Genomic DNA, 19,024 nt, shown 5'->3' with positions numbered 1-19,024 from the left:
TTAGGCAGCATATCTCTAGAACGGCAGTACAGTTTCTACAGTACAGTTTTATGTAAAATGTATGAAATTGTTCTGCAACATTCTCACCTCTATCTCATCAGTAAGGTCAGACTAGGTGATATTTAGTGGAAAGTTGGAAAAACAATATTTTCTTTTGCGCTGTTTTCCAAAAGCATTTTGCAACCAGCACTGTTTTCAATCAGCTTGCTGAATAGTGACAACCCACAAGCCAGTGGCATATCCCAAAGCAATGAACCCAATCTGGGTGCAGAACAAACAGTCTAAATTTAATAGGACTTCAGAAAGCATCCTACTTCTCCTTGTGGTGAGCGATTCTAAGGGAACAGAAACATCTGTACCTTACGTGAGATGATCTCCACATCTGGCCGAAGTCCTAATTGTTTCAGGGGTGTGGGCATGCACCAACAGCTGCAACCAACCACTCCCATATGTTTCTGATAGGCCAAGTGTCTAGCTGTTTGTTAGGCGTGGGGTGATCTTTGATCCTTCAACAGCGTTGGCTGTAGTGTTATCGTGAAGAGGGCCTGAGAGGTACACAACGGAAGCGCAGCAACCTCACAGAAGGGCCTGTGGTGCACTGCGGTGAAAACAGGCATGGTAAAGTGGCTTCAGCTGTGGAAAAGAACTCTTTGGAAACCACCCAGCGTCTCTATCCAGACCCATTCGAGCTACTGGTATCGTAAGAGAGGAAGTAAACACATAAGTATAGTGCATAACCTTGTGATTTACAGTTGGACTGAAAGGGAAGAGAAAAGTGTGTAATCTTTAAGTGTGTGTTTTATATGAAAGAAATGGAAATCTCTGAAACTACATAAAAACTTATACTAAAATAATAACTCATAAAAACAATACATTCAGAAAAATTGATGCTTTCCTCGATTTCTACACTGAAATGTTTTTTCCATCATATATTAGTACTGAGTATTGTAGCACATTGTGGAATAGAGGACAGCAATGTTTTAAATAGGCCTTTCTTCCTTTCCACTGCGAGTTTGCCCTTCTGCTGACATGATCACTCTGCCTGAGCTACACGTGGCTACAACTTCTTTGAACCGATGAGCATCCGGCTCCTACATCCCAGAGCTATAAAACCCTGACCATCCCTGTCATCGTTATGACAGGCTTTATACACCCACCATTTTTGTTTAAAACAGAAGTGGTGCACACCAGGCCAGAACTTTAAAAATAAACATGGCATTTATGGACCGGAAAAGGTTTCGCATAGCTGTGCCACTCCTGCTTCCTCTCTCATCCAGGTCCCACTGGAAGAGCATGTCAGAAACAGGTTTTTAAAGAGGCAGCAGAGCAGATTTTTTTTTCTCATGCATTAAACACCCATGCCTTAAGCTTTAGAGCATGTGTCGAAGTGCATTAACACAATGGAGGCACCCCAATGTCATTAGGGCTGACATGTCGCTTGGAACGGTGCTCCACAAGAAAGGATAGACCTATTGACAGTTTATTTGTACTCCCTTCACCAGGCTTTAATAGAAATGTATTTTTCCTTTCACAGACAAGAGTAACAGTTCCTGGCCAGAATACTTATAGGGTAAATAAAAAATCTTGCAAGAATAAGGACAGTACACACTATACAAAAACAAATTCCACCTTGCTGCATATGAACAAAGGATTAGAAAACCCATATTGAAAAATTTAATTAGTCACAAAAATCTAAAGTCTGAAATCAGTTACCTGTTGTCATTGTCCCTGCTGTTGTCGTACGATTTACAATACAGAAAATGGTTAGCCTCATAGTCTTTCTCAGCCAAACCTCAGACGAAGTTGCAGGTGTGCAAGGCTCCTCATTGTCAAGTATTGTCACCAAAATGAATAAATCATGTGTACATAACAGGAACACACCCCCAAAAACCCATCATGTGCATTGTTCAACATTATGGTTCTAGAGTCACGATGTAAGCCAGACTTTAAAAATGTTACTGCAGCTGTCATTGTATGTATACACTTACCGAGACAGTATTAGCAGTGATTCTGTAGTTAATTTAAAATCTGCTTATTTATGACATAACTAAAACACAAATGATTTAACAGTATCACTTTGCCAATAGTTTTAGCTCAGCATGGATCATTTCAGAGTTTTTTAGTTTCAGCGTCATATTTTTTAAATTTTTCATTCGTTCTTTCTATATTATCTAGCACAGTTTTACATCCCTGCACCATGATAAAAGATATATTTTAATCTGTCTTGTCATGGCTCACAGGGATTAATTCATTAAATATTCACTTTAATCAGTAGCAATGAACAAGCCACCAATCACTGTTTGGCAGAGCTGCGTCAAAACTCTTGGGTTTTAAAGTTTTACTTTTCTTTTTTTTTAAAAGGATCTCACCACAACTTCATTTTGTGCACGATCAATAATACTATGCGACGTAAGATAAGTCAGTCTGTCCCATAAGCCCAATATGTCCCAAGAATGTGTTGTATGTTTTGTATTAGCAGGAGCTATGTGATCAAATTGTGAAAACTGTACCATATATTCATAGTGAAGTTTTACAGTGCTATATTTTGTCATATTGCAAATAGTTTAAAATGCATAGCATCACAGGCGGAGCCATATTTTCCCAATTTAGGACCTTTATTCTAAAAATGCTGTTAAAGTAGTTCTTGGTGGTTTCTGCACCACAGGCAGATGTGTTTTATAGCATGCACAGCAGTGAGCTGTAATCAGATCACCAGAATCCTGAGTAACATCCCAGACAATAGTAGACCGCCTGCAGGCTCTGCCTTACAGTCAATCTGAAATGTTCACGTCCTAACACAGTAAATCTGGAGACAACTTGCAACAAACTACCTCACAACATACAACATGTTGCATCATGATGATCTGGACAGCAGCTGCATGCCAGTCTACCTGCAAAGCTCTCAAACCAAGCAGGTGACCTCTGGTGGCCATGCAGCTGAATGACAACGAAAAGAATAGAAGATCACAAACCGCCTAAATTATATGCTGCCTTTCCTTTTTTGAGAGGAAAAGGCTTCTCATTTCATTCATGTTCATTTTTCTAAATAATATTGTAGTCTTTCTCTGCAATCAGTGATTGATTATGTGGATTGTAAAAGCCTGATTAGACAGCCTACTTTATGAAGATGAAGTGCATTCATCGGATGAGAAGCTTGATTTTCACATTTCATGAAGATTAAATAATAAATGATTGCATATTTAAAGACTACACTGTAAAGATCAGCCCAACTTGACAAAAACAGATTTTATATTTCAGGAAAAAACTAGTTTTATCATTCTTTACTGAACAACATTGAGCTCTTGACATTTCAGATTTGGTTAGGCACTGCCTGCGACAGTTTGTTGAAAGAATAACTGAGAAGAGGCTGCACTTTGGCTGTAAACCACATACTCTTCAAATAGGCTACAAAGCCGAACCACAACTATGTCTACATGGTCTCAGCAAAATGTGTGTTTTCCCCAAAATTATGCTGTAATTGAATGGGACTAAAAACAAGGGCATGTTGAAAACTGAAGTGTATCAAACAAAAACTGAACTCAGACCTCTTTATTTTGTCAAGACTTTAGAAAATAAAATGCATTTTGTTATTAAATAGTTAGTAAATATGAGTATGAGTGAGGTTTATATCATATGGATGAAGTCTGTGCATGTCCTGATTTAAAAAAAAAAAGAAAATCAGAAATACTTTAATAATCCCTGCAGGGAAAATGTGTTTGTTACAGCAGCGACGGTAAGTTAGATAGTAAGTGATAGCAAGAAAAAACATTTGAACACTTTAGAGGTTGGAGAGTAAAATCCCAAGAAAAAACTTTACTATATACTATACTATACACTTATAACTAAGATATCCATTTTAACACTATATACAGTACACAGGTATAAATAAGAGTTAAATAAAAGCCAAGTAACAGTGTACTATGCAATATGTAAATCAAAAAAACGTATAAAGAAAAAAAGTCTTTGAGATACTGTACAGAGAATACAAATATTGTTTAAAGTGCAGTATGCATGCATGAGAAAATTGCACTTATTCATTAGCTAGTCTGTTATTTTAAGGAAGAGACTTTTTAGAGACTGATGCTCACAGGTAGGAGAGACTTGTTGTGTCTGTCTGTGGAGCATCTTGGTGGCAGCAGTCTAAAAGTCAAAAGAATAAATAACAGGTGATTTTAAAACTTTAATGTCTCATGACAGTGTGCAATTTGAAACTTTTAATTTCAGATTTATTCAGTGATTTCTGTGTGGTTTCATTATACACATTTGTTTGTCTGGTGATGCATTTGTGCGGTTGTGTCTCAACAAAAAAAAGCTCTTCATTTGGTAAATATTAAAAAAAAACAAAAAAACAAAGTAGGTCTATATTTCAGGTATTAAGATTTTTTATTATTATTATGAAGCTGTATGGAAGTTAAACAATGCGGAACTAAAGTTCAGCTGCACACGTTTCCCACCGGGCGGACGGATATATGGTTGGACACATCTCTCTGTTTACAGCACATGTGAGTGTGGAGCTGCTGTAGTTCAGATGCAAACTAAAAGTTACTGTTTTGTTTTTAACGCGCATTAAAAATGAGTAAAAAGCGGCTCGGTGGAGACTCGGAGGAGTCAAAAACTCCCGCGAAAAAGGAAAAAGTTTCGGAGTTCAACGGGACTGCGTTTAAAGCCATGCTGAAGGAGCCGAGCACAGCCATGAAGGGTGGGTGTAAAAAATCATCTTCTCTCCTCTTCTTTTTGCTCTTTTGCTGTGCTTGACTCTGACTTTTATCCACCTGCAGGACTGGAGAGGTTCATATCAACCGCGAAGAAGCTGCCGTGCTCCGACCTGTACGACGTGGTTGAAGGTTACATTAAGATCTCCATGGAGTGTGCGGAGATATTCAAGCTGCTGGAGAGTGACAAGCATGTGGAGACTGAGGTAAGTGCTTTGCTCAGTTTTTACTGACCTGCTGCCTTTATCAAGACCTGATCATGCTTTTCCTTCTGGACAGATGTTGCTGATCTTTGAGACCCTGGAGATGATCCTGCTGAGAACAGCCAGCGACCTGTCCCACTTCAGCATGGTCGGCAATGCCATTGTGAAGAAGACTGTCTCCAGCTGCATGAAGCTTCTGCAGGGATCTTTTTATTCAGAGAATCACAGGTTGGTGTGATGGCTTTACGGGACAGTAGGGCTTCGATCATCGGTCCTCGTCGTTGTTGTGGAGAAATTGCTGAAGTCAAAGATCAATGGTGAGGTCAGGAGGGAAGGAAGGAAGTGTTCAGGAGCCTCTGATGCTGTATTATTATTATTATTAAGGAGAATTAGAGACACTCTCAAAGTTCATCAGAAGTGCCTGAGTCGGTTCTGCCCAACTCATCCTGGTGGATCGACTTTAAACCCCAAGATCACACCCCAAATACTACACGCCCAGAGTTATTTAAAGAGAATGTTTTTACCCATGGAGGTGTTATTGTCAACATATTCTAGTCTGGAGACACAGATGTCTGTTTACGCAGATTGGACCGTCAACAGCAAACTATCTATTATGACTATGAAGGCAGCAATAGGTCTTTTCAAACCTGGCCACCACAGTGTTGAGATAGACTGGCACCTACTGTTCCCAACCAAAGCCAAACAACTAATACTCAAGTCCCCCACGTGACCTCATGTTACCTAAGGATAGAAAACACTCATGATGATGATTTATCTGCCCCATCACCCTAATGCTGTTTTGTGTCGTGCACAGGTTTGTCCGTCAGTGCCTCAGTCTCCTGTCTGCCTTGGTGTCCCAAGGTCCAGAAGCTGCCAGAGAGGTCCTGGGTCAAATTCGCATCAATAAAGCTCTGTCTGGACTGGCAAAGCGAAAGGACAAGAAGGTTTGCTGTAGGGCTTTTCTTTTTCAGATATCAGTGTGTGTTCTGCAGATATGTACGCTTACATTCTCCCCTGTAAATTCTCCAGGGAAAGCCTGATGTCCGCATGGCTTTTATCCAGTTTGTGCTGTCTTTTTTGGTGTCTGGAGATAACACCACAGTTGGACAAATATTAGAAATAAAAGGTAATAATAATATTGATTTAACATGCATACTCTTTATCTTTGATCTGTTGATATATATATTAATTTGGTTTGTATCAGAATTCCTGCCAGAGATCTTGAGCACGGGTCTGAAGGAGGACAGGATGTCCATAGTCAATCTGATTCTGTCCACACTGAAGACTAGAGTAAGTCCTCAGCAGCTCACACTTTTAATTTAAAATATACATATTTTTTAGATTTGATAATTATCTTTGCTGATGTTTGCTTTGCTGCAGGTTGTACTAAACAAGGCTATAAGTAAAACACAGAAAGTGCGCTTCTTCACACCGGCTGTGCTGGCCAACATCGCCTCTTTGTACAGGTGGAATGGGATTGTGGATGCAACCACTGACGACAACAGAGTGAGTTATTTGCTTTGAAATAAAGGCTATGTTTTCCAAAGTTTCTTTTCAACCTGTGGGTCTAAATTTTATTTATTTTCTTTAAGATGGGAGAGGACTCAGACCACGCTGGGATATCTGTCATCCGGGAACTCGTTCATAGTTTCCTTCTTGACCTGTGTAGCTCTCGTAAGCATGGTATCAGCTTTCACGATGCCAGCTTTGGCACAGCTGGCAGGTAAGTAATCAATGTGTCAACATTACTCTGTACTCTTCTGGAAACTCATCATGCTAATCATAGGGTTATTATTATTATTTTTTTTTTACAGAGCTGGAAACATCGTCTTGCTTCAGTTCTTGGTGGGGCTGAAGCAGGCCACAGAGGATGAAATGGTGGCGGAGCTGGTGGTAAATGTGTTGAAAGTTAGCCCTGACCTGCTGGCCAGATACTTTCAGGAGACTCAGTATTCGTACACCCCACGGATCAAAAGTGCTTGGCAGGACAATGTCAAGTTACTGAAAAAGGTGCTTGCTAATTATCTTTAATTATTATGAGACTTATGTGTTGGCTCGTATCAAAAAGTAATCATCTGATTTAAATTCATCAGATCTACGAATCCCAGCCAGACGTGTCCACAGTCTTTCAGACTTGTGAGGTCATCCCTCTCCCTCGCCTGCACTCCATGATCATGGTGATATCTCTTCCTCCGGTCTGTAACAAGGCCTTCTTCACACAAGGCCTTAGTGTAAGTGACTGAGCCTTTATAAAATAAATTCATCAGTGATGATATCTGAAATTATACAGTCATATATCTTCAAATATCTCCTCTTGTGTCCAACAGCTTGCCAACACAGCAGTACAGCTCACAACACTGTCCATGATAAATTTCATCCTGAAAAGAGCCAATAAAAATATCGAGTACCTTTTGGATAAGTCTGAGTGTCACAACTCCGATGTGTACACTCCTGACGTGATGGGGGAATTGGTGCAGCAGTATAGGGAGACCCTCAGCAAGGTAAGCTCAGGAAAGTGCTGTCTTAACACTCATGAACAGTAATGATGCACAATTAAATAACTTAAATCTTCGCTTTTTACACTCTGTTCCAGATTTTGCCTGACATGACAAGCATAGTTGCAAAGTGGCAGTCACTCAGCAAGAAGGAAAAGACAAATGGTGAAGAAAAGGTGACCAAACCTGAAGGGAGTGCTCCACAGACGGATAATAAAAACGAAATGCCAGGTAATAACATCTACAGAACATGTATAGTGTTTATGTAAAACAACAGGGATGACCAGCAAAGACATTTTATTGACTATGTTTTTTGTTTATGTTGAGCAGTTGCTGAGACAGCTGAGGTAATCCTGCTGAAGGCTCTGATTCTTCAGGTCATTTGTCTTTACCAGAAAGTGGTGCCACATCTGGTGAGCCAGTGCAAATTTGACTTCAGCAAGCTCTTAAAAGGTAATGCTACTTTTTCACTGAGTCCATATAGTATATGTATATGTTTCTAGTTTGATGCTGGTGATTCTTCAGAGCCTTCAAAGATGATTTTTTTTAATCTCTCCAGGCATTGTGTCAGAGAAAGGAATGAGGGAAGAAGTTCCTCCAGTTTTGCAGTATCAGATACTGCAGTTGGCCTTAGATCTCCCTGCAAGCAAGTTCTCCTGGTTCCGCCTACAGGTGAAGACCCGTTGCTTGTTGCTTAGAAGCTGTTGCTCTGTAATTGTACGTGTCTAATGTGTATTGCTTTTCCTCCCTCTAGGATGTTGCAGATACAGAATCATCATCTGGAGAGAAGTCAGTACTTTATCTGCTTCTCAAGATGTTTGTCAGCAGCAGCAGCAGCAGCCACTTGAAAACCTCCACAAAGATGCTGGTTTTAAAAGTAAGGAAGACGTCTTCTTTTCCTCTGCACATTAGCTTTCAGCTTGCACCTTATGTGAGACATAGATAAATAGATATTTGAAGTAACTTCATATCTTCCAACCTAGCAGACTTGAGACTTGGTAAACAGGCAGTAAGTGGGTTTTTTCTCTATACATTGACAAGACGTTGTCAACAATAATTAAATATAAGAAGAACTTAAGAACTCAGATACTCTTTTTGAATATTTTAGCACATCCCCAGTAGGGCCAAGTGTAAAAGTACAGCTTGTAAAATGTATTATTTGCACAGCATAATCTCTTATGTGAGCAGTTTTCAGCCACATCAATTCGATCTTTACAGTTACAAAGAGTCGTTTCCATATTGCTTGAAAGAGCCTCATGCATAATTATTCTGTGGTGAAACTGCATATTTATGAAGTTAATTTAGTGAGAGCGTCATACGCAAAAGTCCCTGTGTTAATATTTAACTGCATATGTTTCATATATACTTGACCAGATTTCTCCCAGCTGTGCTGCTGAAACTCAGTTGAATAAAGACAAGTAGAAGAAATAACGTGATGGCTGTTTTTGTATTTGCTGCCATGTCTTCAGGTGCTAAAGGACAGCGGGGTGTTTGAGTACACGTGGACTGAACTTGAACTCTGGCTTGACCAGCTGGACAGAGTAGAGCCAGACCAACAAGAGACTGTCATCCAGTTCTTGGAGAGAGTGAGCCCTAAATCTCAACATCTCTGTCTATTACAGTTATTATATGATCTAAGTTACACAAGATAAGACATTTGGAATCATGACATGGTTGTTATAATTGATAAATTAACTCCGGGTCTCTTACTCTAGGTGATGGTGAAACTAGTGTGCAATTCTTACACGTACACAGATAAAGTCGCCAGCCTAGTCCAGGAGGCAGCTTATCTGCAAGCTAACCTGAGCAGCCAGGAGGGGGACACTGCCAGTAACCCAGTGTCACACATAGACGGTGAGAATTTAAAGATCATTCGAGTCATTAGCATGTCTGTGATGCTTGTTTATTTACAACGTGTCTGGTTGTTCTGTCTTAAAGACGTTGTAGACATGTTGGATGTCATTATGGAGGGCAATGAAGGCGAGATGGAAGAGTTCGGGCCATCTCTGAGTGAAGACCTCATTGTCCAGACCTTCCCCTTCAGTGTGGTGGTACCCGCTGCTCTCGAGGCCCGAAACAAACTGCCAGCAGACAAGGGTAAAGCACCTCTGCCTTAACTGGGACAAATGTTGGGAGCAGAACCGCTGTGGTGGAAAAATCATTGTCTGGTAGTCCCAAAGTTGAAAGTTTCAGTACTTCAAAACTTATTGCATAGTGTGTTGTCTTTTCTTTCTTCAGGGGTGGTGTTTGAGTACCTGTCCGCCGTGCTTTCAGATGTGCTGCACTGTCAGAGAGAGCCTCTCCCTCTCTGTCTGGCTCTGCTGCAGTACGATAAAGAGCTTGCGTCCTCAGAACCCTCCGCCTCCTCTCATCCCTCCATCATACACCTTCATCAGTATTACTCTAAATGGCTACCACAGCAGTGTCGGGAAGAACTGGTGAGTTTTTGATGGACCCAAGTGATTGTTTAAATGAAATGATGTCATACTTGTTACGTCTTTATGTAAAAATGACTGTTCTCTCTTTTCCCCCCGCTAAGTTCAAGTCCCCTGAAAGCCATTCAAAGGCATCGTCAACACCCACTTCATTCACCGCACTAATGAAAGCTGCGTACAGCCAAGGGCCGAGCGCTTTCCTTGAGGACGCCTTCAGGAAGAGCGTGGGAGAAACTCTGGCTTCCATGTCGATGGCTGATTTTCCAGTAGCAATCAAGCAGATCTTACTCTACATAAAATCCACAGTGGAAAATCTTGGCACGGTAGGAGCACAAAACAGACTTACTACTCAGTACTCAATTACTTTGTTAAATATGTACACATCACATCATATCCTCCCGCACAGTTCTCCAAAGACATAGGAACTGCCCCTCTGAAGACCTTAATGGAAATCCTCCAGGATTTGGTGACCAGGCTACAAGGCTACCAGGACACCACAAACCCTGAGCCAGCAGCAGAGAACTCCCAAGAAGGATCAGAACTCTTCCTGGAAATCAACCAGTCACCCACAGTTGAAGCCAATAAAGAGCAGGTTGGGAAAAGTTCAGCTTTTTACAGTGACTTTTATTTGATGACGTTTCCAAACTCTGATTTTGATCAAGTTTAATTCTATTATGTTTGGAATAACTGATTCTAATATGATACCTCTGTGTTTAGATCCTTCTTTCTGCACTTGGATCCATCTTCAAACATCCATGTTTGGAGCAGTGGTTTCTGGCTCTGGAGCTGGCTGCTTTGCCCCCTCACACGCTAAACCCTGTCAGATTGAAGAACACGTGTGCTCAGCTGAATGACGACATCCTGGCCTTGCTGAAGACCAGCACCCCCACTCTCTGTGATCTGGGTCACCTGGAGCTTATTTGTACCTACATGGGGTCTATAGAGAAAGCTGTGCTCAAGGAGCTGATGGAGAAGGGCTCCCGTCCTGCAAAGAAACAGTCCAGACCTTTCCAGGCCCTCCTGTCTCTGCACAGGTACATGGACTCCTGTAATCTGAGAGAGGTGGTCTCTAAGTTGCTACTCCTCCCCCAGGAGAGCCTCATCTCCACGAGCAGTAAGAGCACACGGGCCGAGCTTAGTGTCTACGGTCATGCAGCAGTGCAGATCCTTACAGAGGCTAAAGCGAATCCTTCCCAGGACCACGGCATCTTTCTGTCTCAGGCACACCTCCATGGCCTGGGGACCTTGCTGCTGTCCTGTTCCAGCCCTGCGTTGGAGGCCTTCCTGCTGCAGACTCTGTCTAGTGAGCCGAGCAGTGCCAAGCTCATCCACACAGACGTGCTGCTGCACTGTCTCCAGTGGCCTCTCCCAGACACTCAGGCCATCAGCGGTCTGCTGCTGCAGAACTGCTCCACACACCGCCTCTGCTTCGAGGTGTGGTGTCTAGAGCCAGCAAACATGGAGAAGCTCTCAGACCAGACAGAAACATTCCTTCCACTAATCAACACCTACCTACAGGTTGCAAGTAGAGAGGATCCAGCCAGGCCCAAAGATGGTTTGTAGTAAAATAAGTCTGTTTTCTTAAAGCAAATCATTGTTTTGTTTCTCTTGTTTCCACTTGTACATTGAGTTAAATATTCTCATTTGTGGTGTTTTTCTAGTGCAAAAAGAAGTTTTAAAGGCCTTGAAGCAAGGACTGCTTGTCAAATTATCCCAGAGCGTTCTGGGAAACCTGACAGAAGATTCTGGAGCCCAGCTCGTAGAAACACTAGCCAGGCTAATCAAGCTCTCTGCAAACGTCAAAGACACCAGAGACTTAATTAACAACCTGCCCAATGCTCTTCAAAAAGTGGACAGCTTTGAAAGGTATTAATGAACTCTTCATACTGCGAGTAAATGATCGGTGTCACCAGTTAAATTAGCTAAATGGGTTTTTTTTCTTCCAGATGGAAACTAATAGACGTTATCACAGAGAAACTGAGTGATTGCCCAGAAGAACAGGAAACCTGGAAGAAGTCTGTTACCACTGCTGCCCTGAAGTGTCTCATCACTGCCTACAGTCACTCTAAAGAACAGTCTGCTCCCCTGTCAGAGCAGGAGAAGAACGTCCTGGACAGACTGCAACAACTCCTGGTGGGTTCATGTTCCTCACACATGCTGCGTGTTTTTCGTTTTGCTCCTCATGCATTTCACAATTTATGTTCTTTACACAGACATCACCCAAAGACATCTCTGCATCTGAGTGGAATGGTTTTGTCAAGAATGGACTGAAGTAAGATGTTATGCAAATCCATTACTCTAGAAAGTTTGTTCAACAGCGTTGCGTCGGATTTCTGTTTTTAATCTAAAAGATATTCTTCTGCTGCAGATATCGCTACAGAGATCACCACTTTCTGAACACACTGAGCAACCTGTTGGAACTCGTGTACGATAGTGGTAATGTCCAGAAGGACCTGATACCTTTATCCACCCTTCACATGATGACCAGCAGCCATTCTCTGTTCCTGCCCACTATGCTGGAGTCTCATGAAGAGCCCAGCAGGTGTCAGGCTAAAGGTACGTCTACAGTTGAATACAGTGAAGAAAACCAAACCTGAAGCCTTATTCCTTTTTCATGACTGAACACACACTTGTTTTTTTTTTTTTTGTCATTTCAGAAGCGTTGGTGTCCCTTCTTCTCTGTTTGGTGAAGAAATGTCCAACAGTCTGTAACAGCAATCACTTTGTTGTACTTTTGGGAGCATATGGAGTTACACTGAGTACTACAGGTAAAACAGGAACAAGTGTTTTTGTCTCAGTGTGTCTGTTGTCTTTCTTTCCTCTTACGTCTTGTTTTGGTTTGCAGATCAGAAACTCTTACTGCTCCTCCAGGAATATGAAAGAAACAATGTCAGCCTGCTAAAATTTCAGTAAGTTACATCCATATTTGTTTGTTGCACATACAACAAGTGCACTAATTATTTGCAAATGCTGAATGTTTTTTTTCCAACTGCAGGTCCTTCCTGTGGGGCCCAGCAGCTGTAGACCACCATAAGACCAGGAAAAGCCTGGGAGCCTCCCTGTGGAAGCAGGCCAGCTCAGATGACCTGTTGGCCATGCTGAAAAGTGACAGGATGCTCCAGACTATTGCACGCTTTCCCCAGCAACGCAGAATCATCCTGCAGGTCGATATATTATGTATTATTATTTATTGTTTCATTTACTTTCCAGAACATGAATTATGTAGCAGTTATCTTATTTTGGTAAATACCTTGGTGATGTGAGGCTATGCAGATAGATCCACTTCCATTATGTCCGGGTGGCTGTCTAAATGTCATAAATATGTTTTTGTTATTTGGATGACCCTTTAGTGTTTTATGTTTTTCTCTCATAGGATGGCAAGGAGCAACTCTACAGTAACAATGCAGTAAAGGACCTTGGGAATTTATATGATCCCTGTTTTCTTCTGCCTCTATTCAGCACCATACTGGGCCCAGGTGAGTGTATTTCAATGCTGTTGTCATCACTCCTAACTCCTGCTACTGTTACATTTTACCCATTTTCTCCGTGACAGAGTGCGTGATCGACTGCCTCAAGTTTGTATCCAGCCACGCCCTTGGACTGACTGTAATGGCTCTAAGTAGCTATGATCCCAAAGTGAGGGCGGCAGCGTATCACGTGCTGAGCTGCTTCTACCAACACCTCGAGGGCGCACGAATCAAAGAGAAGAGACAGGTAAAGATAGACAGAGACAGTGAGGTAGTTTGTGATTATTATATTTGTGGAAGTCACCTCCATAAACAGACTGATGAGCATGTTTTTTTTTATCAAATAGCTGCTGTACTTGATGGATACAGTGAAGAATGGAATCCGACAGCAGAACCAAAGACTCCCATTTGTCCTGACCACATACATCACCAAAGTGGCTCAGCAGATGCTCAAACCTGGTGTGTAACCCTGAAAACTTAATTAGGCCCTGACCACAGTGATTTGACCCATAGTGTTTACATTAGGATATTTGTTCAGTGTGTTTGAGACTTTTTTTCAAACTGGAGAGGAGTGCTGAACGTTGAAATTTTTATATTTTTGAATGCTGTGTTTGTACAGTGAATAATAATCGACTTTTGCTTCAGTGTCACTGACCTTCTTTTTTCCTTGTCTATCCCGATCTTCCCCAGAGGACCACATGTATGTGGTGTTAAACCGGTTTCTGCTGTCTCATCAGAGTTTGGACTTCAGAAGAGTCCCTGAGTTCTTCAAGCTGTTCTATGGCTTTGACCTGGAGGTAAAGCAGAACTGCTGAAAACAGTGTTTTTGTTTTCTTGTAGGAAGAGTTCTAAGTGATTAATCATGATCGGTGAATCCTGCCCTGCTAAACGATTGTCCAAATATACACTGCTTGTGTCAACAACAGTCGACCTTCATCTGTTTGTTTTTGCAGACTGATGCTATCTGTTTCTCTGACAGGTTGTTAACCATGTGGGGGGGAGTATGACTGACTTGTTTGTTTTTTCTCTGTAGCACAAAATGGAACGTGAGTGGATCTTGAGCGTGCTGGAGGAAGGGATAAGTGACGGACACTGCTATGAATTGTGTGATCAACAAGGCATCTTTCAGACCCTTTTAGGCTACAGCAGCAGCCCCCTGTGTGATGAACACTGTCAGGTATACACTGCGGGAATCACAATGATGCAACACATCAATGCTCTAAAATACAGTTCATAAGGAAAACAAATTTCTCATGTATCTCTGTCTAGGCACAGATTATCAAGGTGTTATGCCAGGCCGCTCGTGTGACCAGAGCAGCTTATAATCTCACCAAGAGCTGCGGGCTCCTAACCTGGATGATACAGATGGTTGAAAAAAAGTAAGCTCCAGAATAAGGTTCATTTGTTAAATTGGGTCTTTCTTTAATTATCATTCATATTACTACATTAATCTCTACGCTCTACATAAGTCTGAACTTATCCTCCACAGGAATCTAGACCAGCAGCTGCTCAGTGCCATCATAGATCTGCTCCATGTGCTGTGGTTCACCAACCTTGGGCAGAAGGAGAAGCAGCTGGATGAAGCTAAGATCTCCTCCTCTTCTGCAGAGGAGAAACCTCAGAGCTCAGTGAAGTGTCTCCCACTTCCACTCATCAGTGAATTCCTGTATGTGGCAACAACTATCAGCAGACACCTCAGGTGAAACTTACTGAACAAGATCTCAAGTTTCAAGCCACTCCTCAGGCTTTTGATTATTATTATTGTTTTATATTAAATAATGAGCTATACTCCGCCAAAACCACACATAATAAATATTAACTATCTGTTTGTGTTTCTGATTTCCTCTTATCAGGCTACGTGTAAAGGCCGCTCAACTCAGCCTGTTTCTGCAGACTCTCTGCTCGATACTGAAGCATTGCGGGGCAGCTCTCGATATAAACAAACAGGCTGACCGGCTGACACTTCACCCACAGCCTCTGTCTTGTACCGAAGTCCTCACTTTGCTTCTCTGCTGGGCCTCCCTGTCCCGCAACACAGCGGTCCTTACTCAAATACAAGCCCTGTCCGAAAAGCATAAAGTAAAGGAATTGCTGGGTGAGTGACATTTAAGTGTATCGTTCAACTGATTCTGTCATATATGGTAAACACATAGAGATACTAGTTTGATATAAATTTTAGAAGGTATTCTGCAGTAAGCCATTAGATATGTGAGTTTTTGGAGCAACAGGAGACAAAGAAGTCAAAAATCAGTCCAGGAGGATCAGTTACAGCTGGTACCATCTGCCAGACTCGAAGAGAAATGACCATCACAAACAGAAATTCACCAACCTGAACATGACACACATATACAGTGTAGTTACTTTCCACAAGTTACATGACTGCTAACCTTTTTATATTGTATTTAGTTTGGAAAACTAAGGCAACAGTGAAGCCAGTCCTATGTTATAAAGTGTGCAACCTGACAGACCGTAACATTGTAACGGCAGCAGCTCCGGTCAATAACCGCTCTGTGGCTGACCTCATGTTTCCTTCTCCGTAGGGAAATGAAACTTAAAAAGCATCACGTTGTTACATGTGGTATTATTAGTACATGCTGCACTCAGTTTTTTTTTTCCCATTACAAACTGGAGCATTATGTTCTTTTCCACAGTATTTAAATCATTCCTTGTATCTTTAATAGCATAAACATAATTTTGCTCATCTCCCTCCTTAGGGACAGGGAAGGATAAGACGCGAGGTAAAGGCTCCTCTTTCAAGGCCCGCACACGAAAAGAGAACCTGGCAGACGACGCTGAGACTGAGAAACAAGAAGAGAGTCTCCTGACAGAGTGTAAATCTTACCTCAGCAGTATCTTTGTTCACTGGGAACCTGTGTTCCCCCTGTCTGAGCCCCAGCCGGCTCAGCCAAGAGACAAACTGCATCCCGGTCGTTTGGCCAGTGATACCGCACACCTGCTCACCAAGTGGTCCCTGAGGTGCTTGGTGGAGGACTCGTATGATGAAAACAGAACAAAAGAATTCTTGCACTGGGTCGAAAAGGCTGTGATAAAACACAGGGAAATTGTGGATGTTGTGTTACCCGATGCTGGCTTGAAAGCAGACCTCCTTCGACTTCACCATCAGGCCTTTGAGGCTCAGTGTCACTCCTGCATTTCGGAAAGAGAGGAGACCTTCCAGCTGTTTAACAACATTATGATACACTTTCTAGAGAGCCAAGGCCAGCTTCCAGAGCTGCATCAAGCAGTCGTCTCTGCCTGCCTTCCAGAAGCCACATGTGATCAGTCCCGACGTGGTAAGAGCCTGTCATCTTATTCACAGACTGTCTGTGACTTCTAGTGTGCACACCAGACAATACAATACAATATCAATACTGTAACACACTGTGCTCACTTAAAAACCTTTTTTCCACTCTATAACTCTTGTTGTATTTACACACTGAGAGTTTTAGAGCACCACTGGCAAAACTGTTTCCTAAAGAAGGCAAAAAAAATTAACTTTATGGCATACCATGATGTTAAAATACATCGTAATGATTATAAAATGATTAAAAGGTCCCAGATCCTCACAAACATTCTATGGACTGTGAGTGGATAAAGATATTACACGCAACATTTATTTTAGTTACCATCAGAAACCAAATGTTGCATGTTGCTTGTACAAAACATTCAGTTATTTGAAATTAGTTTAATTATATAATTGTATTTGCTACAGGTGTGGTAAGTGCGGAGGAGAGAACTTGACTTCGACATATGCTAAAATAAAAAAAACACAAAAACATCAACATGTTTATTTTTTACGTTTTAATTTTTTGTTATAAAAATCTGACAGAAGAGAACCCAGTTGTGAATTAATTCAGCTTCTTGTTTTCTCTTTTTTTTTTTCCAGAAGCAGGTCTCTTCCTGTCGTCATTGTACATCCATGAGTTGTGGAGTGGAGCCACATCGGCAGAGCTGTTCATGTCTCATGTCAGTTTGGTGACCAGAGCCAAGTGTAAGAGACAGAAAAGTTCCAAGTCATCACTGACTCAAACAGCCATCAGAGCCATCTGCAGTGACATCCTCCCCATGAAGAGTTAGATCTGACATCTGAACGCTACTGTGCTCTTTAAAAAGAGGAAACAAAGCTTGTAGTCTTTCATTTTGCTTCTTTGTTTGGTTTTTGTAAAAAGACTGAAGATATTTTGTAAAACCCTGTTATAAAATATTGTTTTACAAATCTGTTATGAAACTGTGATCTTTTATACATTTCTATATATATCCTGTTTTCCCTGAAAATTCAACATGTAGCACACCATAAATAAACAGGTAAAAAAAATCACACAAGAAGAAAGTAATGCAGATCAATAACAATAAAAAGGCAATGTAAATGACCACAGGTTTCTTTCATATAAAGAACCTGTAGTCCAGGTCCACTTATCAAAGGCTGTCAAATTTGACTTGGCCTTACTCCAAGTGAGTGTGTCTAATGCCAGTGGGTTTCCAGGTCAAGAAAGAAAATCCCCTTGAGTGTAGGAGAGTATGTGAAAAGTGACACATTTGCAAACACCCCAAAAAGTGCTTCTTTAGTGTATCACACTTGCTGAAGTTGCAGACATAAAAATGTACTTTTCACATTGACAGCAGGGTTCACGTGTACACACTGCCGGTTAAAGTACAGGATAATAGATACACAACATTTTGTTTAACAGTAATGGTAGTTTTGTACTTTGCAGGTATTCAGAAAGAAGAATCATCGACTACTCTTTCTTACACATTGCCTCAAAAGTTCTATTCAAACATTTCCCATTTGCATTTTAATAATTCTGACTTTTAATTTGAGTCAATCACCACAATTATTAACAATTTTTGTTCACATCAGATTCAGCCTCAGATCAAGTAGTTGCTGTTCTGTGACTTCCTTTGGATTTTAGACTCCTGCAATAAAAAATACAATAAAAACATTATAAAAAAAATAAAGTAGCTTTATAAAGTTAGTACATAGTTATGAGCCTCACCTCCCTCTACCTCCAATTAAGACATGGAATATTATGCATCACACTTACCGTGGCAAGTTTTCACTACGAGACATTAGATTCAAACAGAGAAAGAGGAATCCAACAAAAGCAGCCAGGAGGATCCAAAATATTATGACAATTGAGTCTGAAAATAGGAGAGGAAAACTGCTGTTATCTTAATGTAACAGAAGAAAGGTGCAAAATGTATACACAGCATAAAGACTTACATTTATTATATTTCAGCTGGCTCTCATCTACAATCACAGGATCGAGATAATCATAATAGTACTCCCATTCCTGGCTGGTTGAGTTCTCCACTGCAGCCATCATCTCATTTTGGGAGAGAAGCTGCTTCCACAAAGTTAGAAGAGAATTTAATGGAAGACAAAATCGAGTCTCCAGTAGATGGAAAAGTTGGTCCTGCTCTCTTAGAGAGAAATCTGTCCATCTGTCACGCACATGTGTGGTAATGCTGCTGGACTCTGTGGACTTCAGGAGCTGCAGTTTGCAGGTTTGGCCACAGGAGTGCGTGACAGTGCAAAAACAAATGTTTATGAAACATTTCAGGAAAGTGTAAGAGGATCGGGCAGGGTAATAGGACCAATGAAAACACCAGATGTTATGTTAACCTTTACACTATCAGTGATCATGGTACCACAGATCTGGTACACACTCCGCAACACGAGGGTGCGTCCGCATGTGACCAGAACAGCTGTCA

General features: G+C 41.4%; 1 protein-coding gene across 2 annotated transcripts; it reads left to right on the top strand.

The window, feature by feature from the left end:
• The first annotated feature begins 4,461 nt into the window (after nucleotides 1-4,461).
• On the top strand, nucleotides 4,462-17,519 carry urb1 (URB1 ribosome biogenesis homolog). 2 transcript variants are annotated; one of them, XM_027280576.1, is made up of 39 exons: nucleotides 4,462-4,699; nucleotides 4,779-4,918; nucleotides 4,992-5,143; nucleotides 5,730-5,859; nucleotides 5,945-6,041; nucleotides 6,120-6,205; nucleotides 6,296-6,421; nucleotides 6,508-6,638; nucleotides 6,730-6,925; nucleotides 7,009-7,146; nucleotides 7,243-7,416; nucleotides 7,509-7,641; nucleotides 7,741-7,863; nucleotides 7,970-8,082; nucleotides 8,165-8,287; nucleotides 8,880-8,996; nucleotides 9,126-9,264; nucleotides 9,349-9,507; nucleotides 9,649-9,848; nucleotides 9,950-10,168; nucleotides 10,252-10,437; nucleotides 10,563-11,400; nucleotides 11,507-11,711; nucleotides 11,792-11,978; nucleotides 12,059-12,117; nucleotides 12,214-12,401; nucleotides 12,503-12,613; nucleotides 12,691-12,754; nucleotides 12,841-13,009; nucleotides 13,219-13,321; nucleotides 13,399-13,559; nucleotides 13,660-13,771; nucleotides 14,003-14,109; nucleotides 14,346-14,489; nucleotides 14,582-14,691; nucleotides 14,802-15,011; nucleotides 15,166-15,407; nucleotides 16,027-16,605; nucleotides 17,202-17,519. In XM_027280576.1, the coding sequence occupies exons 1-39, from the start codon at nucleotides 4,573-4,575 to the stop codon at nucleotides 17,387-17,389; spliced, it is 6,786 nt and encodes a 2,261-aa protein (XP_027136377.1). In that variant the 5' UTR covers nucleotides 4,462-4,572; the 3' UTR covers nucleotides 17,390-17,519. The 2 variants fall into 2 exon arrangements, with proteins under 2 accessions (XP_027136377.1, XP_027136376.1); XM_027280575.1 differs by having other exon boundaries at nucleotides 17,199-17,519.
• Nucleotides 17,520-19,024: the final 1,505 nt, after the last annotated feature.

The sequence above is a fragment of the Larimichthys crocea genome, chromosome VII (assembly GCF_000972845.2).
Source record: "Larimichthys crocea isolate SSNF chromosome VII, L_crocea_2.0, whole genome shotgun sequence".
NCBI classification, from domain to species: domain Eukaryota; kingdom Metazoa; phylum Chordata; class Actinopteri; family Sciaenidae; genus Larimichthys; species Larimichthys crocea.
Note: the sequence above shows the minus strand (reverse complement) of the source record. Positions and strands in the feature narration are given on the sequence as shown.